Source organism: Mixophyes fleayi, chromosome 12 (assembly GCF_038048845.1).
Source record: "Mixophyes fleayi isolate aMixFle1 chromosome 12, aMixFle1.hap1, whole genome shotgun sequence".
Taxonomy (NCBI): domain Eukaryota; kingdom Metazoa; phylum Chordata; class Amphibia; order Anura; family Limnodynastidae; genus Mixophyes; species Mixophyes fleayi.
The window spans coordinates 12601922-12610634 of NC_134413.1; the positions used below are offsets into that span (position 1 = coordinate 12601922).

Consider the following 8713-nt stretch of genomic DNA (forward strand, 5'->3'; position numbering starts at 1 on the left):
TAAATTGCATTGGTTCATTTGTTTATTTGATGACACTCAGTAGTCAAAGTGGAAATTTAGAATTGGAATTATGGAAAATGTAAGTGAATAGAATTTGATGGTTTTACAATGAAAGCAGTAGGAGAAGTGGCGGTAAGCCATACTATTGTATACCAGCCCACATCCATCACCAGTTACACCAATATTGCCAGGCCCCCCTCACATCCAGGCACCATTGAGGCCACACCCCCATACCCATAGTGGTTCCACCCCTGAGCAAAAGCTAAGATTGTAGAAATGATGCAGGTAGAGTGTTGCATTGCTGTAGCCAGGTCATTAAATTAAGGATCAATGTTGTATTTAAAACAAGAAAAAATGCATATAAATGGTAACTTCTGAAGTTATCCTTTATATGCTACCAAATTGAGTATACATCTATAGAACTGATATTATTTAGAACTTAATGCTTATTACGTAATCAGTAACCACATTTTCCATTATTTAATGTATCAGCAAAAATTTAACCATTTGCCGACCACCTGATGATTTGAAATTGTCGAACCGCAGACTCTAAATTCCGCACTGGTGTGAGTGCTCATCTGAGAGCTCGATCAGATATAGGTTATACTGAATCTTTCAGTGCTGGCAAAAGAGAAAAGACATCAAACAAACAAAAGTCTCCCCATGTAAAAAAATAAATATATAAAAATATAAAGTTAAAAAAGGTAAAAAAAATACATTTTTGTATTTACAGCACTATCCCTCCTCTAATTTGAAAATTATCTAGACGTTTATTAGTTATCACTGTACTTGGAATAGCAAACTGATTACATTTTAGGTAAATTAATGGGCTTGCACTAACTGCAGAAAAAAGTTATAAAAACAGAATCTTGAAAAAAGTGGGTGTTTTTTCTTTTTACAATGAACCTAAAAAAATATTGAATATATTATTCTGACAAGAGAGAGCCTTATCGTTCAGAAGAAAAAATATTAAATTTGCTTTTGTAAACTAAACACAAAATAAAGTTATTCATGTTGGCATGAGCCTAGCCCAAACTTGAGAATTCACCCACCTCTCATAAAGTGGGTAAAGAATACTTTAGATATTTGTTGTTGTCAATATACCCTCCATTCCCCCTGTTGTTAGCTCCTCCAAGAAAAAAATATGACATTTGCTTTTGTAAACTAAACACAAAATAAAGTTATTCATGTTGGCATGAGCCTACCCCAAACTTGAGAATTGACCCACCTCACATAAAGTGGGTAAAGAATACTTTAGATATTTGTTGTTGTCAATATACCCTCCATTCCCCCTGTTGTTATCTCTTCCATTTTTTTCACTTACTGCATTTAACCTACTACAGACATAAAATACCATCAAAATTGCTCGGTTAATATATCAAATTCCAGCCACAAGTGTCTCTGCAAAATTCACAGAACTGCAGGACAACTATATAAATATGTTATGTATAATCTTTCATAAGGATCGCACATTAAAGGAAATTCTTTTAATTGATAGTAAATCCCAGATATATTTGGTACATGCTAAAAAGTATTGCACTTAAAGTACAGATAAAAACATTCATATCAACAAGAGCAAATTGATGTATAGCAAGGAGAAAAATCTTTAATTTTTAAACTGTTATGGCAGATTTTCATTATGCAACTGTCCATGTGATCACATGAATAAAATATGAAAAAAAAAGAAATATGACCTTTACGTGGCAAAATGTGCCAAACGTATCAGACTCATTTCCCGTCAGTAATGTGTTATAATATATACAGCATGTTCCTGGGTGACGCTTTCCAGTGCATGGGGAAAAGTTTCCAGTTTGTTTTGTTGCAAAGAAGAAATCTTTGTTCTATGTGCTTCTGTTCCATTCTGTTCCAAAGTTTGAGAGTTAAGTCTCGGTACTCCGGCCGCGTGACATTCAGTCTTGGAGTTTGGTGAAAGTATTTATAATGTAGTATAAATGTAGACGAAAATAATGACAAGCAAGTTAAGTATGGTCCCAATAATCCCAAGCATGGCCAGTATAGATTCTTCTTTGCTTTCCTTTTCTTGGCTCCCTTTGTCCTCTTCATTTCCACCAGTGATTACCATCTTGTTCATGAGTTCCAATGTGCCTCTCCTCTACCTAGGATGAGAAAAATGAGCGTGAAATTATTAAAGGAACAGTAACTTCAACCATTTCCTGTGCGTAATTGTGCCTAATTGTGTCTGCAACCTATTTGCCTGCTCTTTGTTATCTTTTCGGACCTTTCTGGGTCCGGCCAGGGACAGTGCTGGAGACACCAGAGACTGTGCTAGAGTCACTAGAAACAATTATAGAGACACCAGAGACAGTGCAAGCATCACCAGAGACAGTGCTAGGGTCACCAGAGACAGTGCTAGAGACACCACAGACAGAGCTAGAGACACCAGTAACAGTGCAAGAGACACAAGAGACAGTGTATGAGTAACCAGAGACAGTGCTAGAGTCACCAGAGACCATGCTAGAGACACCAGAGACAGTGCTAGAGACACCAGAAACAGTGCAAGAGACACCAGAGACAGTTCTAGAGACACCAGAGACAGAGTTAGAGTCACCAGAGACAGAGCTAGAGACACCAGAGACCATGCTAGAGACACCAGAGACAGTGGTAGCATCACCAGAGACAGTACTAGAGTCACCAGAGACAGACCCAGAGACACCAGAGACCGTGCTAGAGACACCAGAGACAATGCTAGAGACACCAGAGACAGTACTAGAGTCACTAGAGACAGTACTAGAGTCACCAGAGACAGAGCTAGAGACACCAGAGACAGTGCTAGCATCACCAAAGACAGTACTAGAGTCACCAGAGACAGTAGTAGAGTCACCAGAGACAAAGCTAGAGACACCAGAGACAGTTCTAGAGACACCAGAGACAGTGCTAGCATCACCAAAGACAGTGCAAATTCCTCCTGAGAAATGTGCGACATTCCGCAGCCAAATGGGAAATGGGGTATCTGCTTCAGGGAACTATTTCAAATATTTCACATATCTTTGCCACTCATATATCAGGACATATTACACTCACACAATTATTTCTGAATTCATAGGGAAAGCAGAAAAATATCAGTTTCGTATTTTAAGCCTCAATCACGCCATTGCCCCGTCATTAATCTTTTTTTGTCTTTTTCACTGCACATGTGTGAATTGGCAAACCCAGGTCATGCATGTGCAGAATCATGCAGGACTGGCTGGTAAAGCGGTAAGACTAACCGCTGATAGCCAGTCTCACCAGAGAGCTGATCCTCACTGAGCTGCTCTGATTATATTTTATTAGTAAATTATGGTGGTAAAAAATCGTCTATCGTTGCGAAAAGCAATAATAGAATATCTTAGTTTCTTAGTTACAAACAAGTTATAGTAAACAAGGGATTTATTTTTAATATGAAGCGCTACGCTACCATCTTGGTAGTGGTGTCCCCTGTGATCTAGTGAAGGCAAGAACACGCACTGAACATGCACAGGCAGCAAGTTCGGCTCTCAGCAGGTTCTTCCAGTGACAGTTGAACTGTAAAGACGTGATAACGTGATAACTGGAGCTGCATCCTTTTTTGAAAACTTACTTATACATAGATATATAAAGTAAGCAGAGGCACAAGAGTATATATGAGCAACGTGTTCTCTGACATTGCCTACAACATAAGCTTACCACCTGCATATATTAATGTACTATAATAGTGTTAAGTACATTAACTGCATAAGCTTGTCGTATTGCCTGTCTGTTGCAGTCAGCATCAACTGTTAGCAACTGTATATATGTAAATATCATCTGTTACAACAAGTTCTGAAATAAAACCAACAAATAGGTTAGGTATAAAAGCTTCTTGTGCGTTACAATCTACCACCAACGCCGCTGACACCTATTACATGTAACAGCACAAGTGCCCTGATAATAGGTTTTTGCCAATATTTATCTAGACATATATGCAGTACAACTGCACTATTACACAACAAAGAGAAATTACAGCAATGCGAGAGTACAAAATACTGTATCTGGATAATATTTGTTGTTTAAAATATAGAAAAAAAAGATAGTGTAAAACCAGGACAATGGGTGCACTGAAATCTATTAGGGACTGAGTGTACTGTGGGGAAAAAGTGTAAAAGAAATGCAAACAACTAATGAAAAATGAGGGTTTGGCGGTATAGTTAAGGCCACTCTTGTTTTTATATTAATTACAACGGAATCTGTCGCTGGCATTAAGAAATCTGAACACTAACACTATGTGCAGTAAGTTCCTAAGATCTGTGAAAATAAAACAATTCTCTGATCATTTAGTGGAACCAATTACTATAACAGTATCAGACATCTCTCACAGCACATTGGTAAATGGTTGGTATAGAAAAGGATGCTTCTTCAAGTGCACTAATAAAAATCAGCTATAGCTCTGCTTACTGTGAACAATGAACCAGAAACAGCCAGCATCCATTATAATTATACTCATCCAAGACAAAAGGACGGAGCTGCGGTTTACAAGTATGGTGTTCACAGTGAGAAACGCAAGCGTAAAGAACTATACAGCAATGCATTCATCACATTGTCTCATTAGTATCTGGGTTTATTTTGTATACTGCTACTTTCATTATTTGCATATTGTAAACATGTAAACGTGTATGGAAATACCCCTGTGGGGTGCAGTCAGGGGCTGGCTTGGTAATAAGCGATCTGTCCCCAGTCCCAAAGTGGGCTACTGGATTACCTGCATTGATTATCATGTTCCTAATAGGCAACTGAGCCGAGTCTTGCTCCCAAGCTAATATTTGGCAGCCAGTCCCTGGGTGTAGTAAGGGTTGGCACCATGGAACAGAAGAGAGGGACCATGGGACACAAAAGTGTCCAGGGGCGCCAATCTGGGCGCATTCGCAGTTTTTCATGATGAAAACCAATGTAAGTAAAAGATTAAAATGAATAATCGTGTCCCCGTTTTCCGCTGAGTTGATTAAGGATATAATAAGTTTCAAACAAACCACTGAAAGCCAACATTACGGCAAAGATGATCTAATGAATGGGTGCATGCATTGCTCAGACACTCAGCTCACCAACGGAACACAGTCTAACCTCAGAATTCTCACAATAGCACAAAGGAGCCACTTTTGCGCTGAACTAGCCCATGGCAAATGACCCTTGGGATTCTCAAAATAAGCTTTTTTTTGGAAAAATTTCCTTAAAAGATAACTTATCACAAGCCCTCTGATGTCGTTATATTGGTTTACTTCCATGTGCACTATATAATTAGGGGAAAAAACGAGATGTTCTGGCTCGGTTTTCTGAAAACTGAGCCCACCTGAACTTAGGGGATCCGAGTGGGCTCACGAGCCTGCTCGTTACTTTTGCGCATCCTCGGATCTGAATTGAGGCAAAACATCATTGTTGCGTTGTCGGATCTCGCAGATTTTGGATTCCATAAGTACCTCCCTCCCCAGGAGACCCAGCACCACTGCTCACACAGAAACAGGGGTAGCCACGTTCTTGTCACTCTCCAGTCTCCAATGTCATTGTTAAGGTTAATTTACGAGCCACAAAAAATACTGACCTGCCTACTTCTTTATCGGTTCAAATGCACCGATTTTTCCGCCTAGAGCGTTTCAATTTAAAAAAAGATATTAAGGAAGCAAGTGTCTACACCCATTCAATTTGCTACAAAGCAGTAGTATAAAGCCAGATAGATCTTGCTATGTGATATATTGTCTCTACTGCTGCTTGATGAAGGAGGAAAAAGTGGCGTGTGTGCGCAATTTGGCAACTCTCAATTTTTATGGTGCCACAATCCAGATCTTCCCGAATCTGTCGTGGGAAATGCTAACCCGTAGGTGTATGCTAAAGCCTCTGATAGACTTCCTTATAACCCGCTGTGCTAGAATACCCAGACAAATATTGGTGAATGTTGTGCCGCCATGGCACCCCAAAAATCCTGCTACCGGATTGGAATAAACATCTACCAATATTTCAATGTGTGCAACAGAAGAGATGGCAAGTCCAAAAGCCTACAGAAACGTACAGCCACCTTCACCTACAGTGGTTCCTAAATGACTACTACAGCCGATCAATGCACAGGACATGGCAATTATCTTTGGAGCAGCCTAGGGTCCTTGCTATGTCCTACATTTCTATGCTTTGTTATATAATATATGCCGTGGGTAGCATGGTGGCTTAGTGGTTAGCACTTCTGCCTCACAGCACTGGAGTCATGAGTTCAATTCCCAACAATTGCCTTATCTGTGTGGAGTTTGTATGTTCTCCCAGTGGTTTCCTCTGGGTGCTCCGGTTTCCTCCTACACTCCAAAAACATACTAATAGGTTAATTCGTTGCTATCAAATTGACCCTAGTCTGTGTATGTTAGGGGAATTAGACCGTAAGCTCTGTTGGGGCAGGGACTGATGTGAGTGTGTTCTTTGTACAGCACTGTGGAATTAGTGGCGCTAAATGGATGATGATGATGATGATGGTAAAGAGTTTTTAGCCAGCACCAACATTGCTGGATACCCCTATTTTAGTGAGTCCCTACATTGTGCAGAAAATCCTAACATCAATCAAAAATCCATTAAAGTCTCTTCATTAACACATCCCACTTTCGGCCAAATACAATAGGTTTCAAAAACTAAAACAAAATAGAAACATGGCCTTATCTGTGTGGAGTTTGTATGTTCTCTCCGTGGTTGCGTGGGTTTCCTCCGTGTGCTCCGGTTTCCTCCCACACTCCAAAAACATACTAGTAGGTTAATTGGCTGCTATCAAAATTGACCCTCGTCTCTCTCTGTGTCTGTGTGTGTGTGTTAAGGAATTTAGACTGTAAGCTCCAATGGGGCAGGGACCCCTGCCCCATTGAATGAGTTCTCTGTATAGTGCTGTGGAATTAGTGCTGCTATATGAATAAATGATGATGATGATGACACACCAGAAGCCTCGTTCCCACATCACTGGAACAATCTAGGTTGCCATCTCTGAGCCAGTGGTAAAAAAACAAGTGGACAACAGAAGCTTTAATGAGAAGGTCACATACTGTAAGAGGAATATCTACTACAAATTCTGGTTGAAATCAGCCACAAGGCTCAACACAAATGAAGACATACAATTCCCCAGGAGTCTTCTACTGCTCAAGGCCCTAGGGCCCTGGAGTCAGCCTGTTTCATCTGTACTTTATCTATCGTAAAAGATTTAAGTAGTGAGGACGTTTGCTAATATTGAGAACATCACAACCTACCCCTGTCCTCTCTTCCTTACCTTTCCCGTCTTCCTTACCTGTCCCCTGCCCCTTGCTTTCTGTGTCCCTCCCTTGCTTGTGGTTACGTCTTTGTCTCACAAATGAAATTGTTCAAGGTGTATTTGTATATATATTATATTTTAATTATCATTTAATATAAAATTATATTTTGTCATTTTTTATGGAACACTTTAGTAAAAATATTACACAATAAAAGGAAGAAAGTGTTTTCCAAGGCCTGATATCCACCGTTTCAGAGCACATGGATAAATCAAATTATTTTGCAGGAGGTAAATGCTCTGTAGCTCCCCCCAAAGAGGTCTTACCCCTTAAATGCATTCTCTCCATCGATTTATCTGGAATAATCTTGTCCCACAACACGAAATTTAATTTTTCAATGGGGCACATACGTAGGAGCACTCATTAACCTCGTCAAGAACTCCGGAACCTGCACAACTACTCTCATCGGTCGGTGCAAATATTTGCAGATGCCCCCAAATCCATTCGCTTGCCCAGTACAACTGGATGAATAGGCGCAAAAGTAGGTGCGTGACATCACAATTCAGCATTTGATCGGCTCGTAGCTTTGTAAACGAGCCCGTACTTTTCATACAGAGATATTTGATTCTGCTTCCCGTGTGGGTATGAGATTTAATTTATCAATCTATGCCGCTGCTAACATTTCACTGAAATCTTTCCAGAGTTGCCTAGGAGCATGAAACAACATGCAGAAGCTCCTGCTACAAATCTTAGCTGTCACATGCGTTAGAGATCATTTAGAAGAATTAGAGTGTGAATTGTTTTATTCAGACAGTCCAGGGATAGTGCAATTGGTACAGCGCGTGGAATGTCCTATTTTTCATCGACTAGTTATCTAGAAAGAAGCTTACAATTGATCTATAGATGGAATACAAATGTCACTGATAAGCTTGAGAAAAATATTTGAAAATAAAAATAATAATAACTATTAGAACAATTATTGTACCAAAAATAAACACATGGTTTTGATTCATTAAGGAAAGTAAAAAAAAAAAGAAGTAACTTTGCTCTTTGGCAAAACCATGTTGCATTGGAGGGGGAGGTAAATTTAAAATGAAAACAGCCAGTATTTAACTTATTTGCAAAATAATAAACTAATTTGCACCCCTTGTAACATGGTTTGCCCAGGAGAAAACTTACTCCCTTTGTTGCCTTACTTTCCTTAATGAATCACGGCCATTAAGTTTACTTTTATGCTTACAAGTATGTCCTAATTGGTAACTTCGCTTAAAACCGTATAATACAACGTCACAAAACAGTAATAATGATTAGTGTATTTGCAAAATAAAAATACACTACATATTGTAGTTGTTACTATTTATTATTTATACAACATCTAATAAGTTTAATACGTTTTAAAATTAAACATGAAATTATCCAATTGAAACATGTAATTTTAAACAAAAATGTAAATCTTTACAATTTTAAATTACAAATTACAAAAAATGTTCAGGTCC

General features: G+C 39.0%; 1 protein-coding gene across 1 annotated transcript in view; it reads right to left on the reverse strand.

The window, feature by feature from the left end:
* Nucleotides 1-1472: 1472 nt before the first annotated feature.
* Nucleotides 1473-8713, reverse strand: part of TUNAR (transmembrane neural differentiation associated intracellular calcium regulator) — an 18692-nt gene continuing 11451 nt past the window's right edge. The window contains exon 2 of the mRNA XM_075193259.1: nucleotides 1473-2117. Within this exon, the coding sequence (XP_075049360.1) occupies nucleotides 1937-2092 (156 nt within the window). The 5' untranslated portion in view covers nucleotides 2093-2117 and the 3' untranslated portion in view covers nucleotides 1473-1936. The remainder of the gene's footprint in view (nucleotides 2118-8713) is intronic.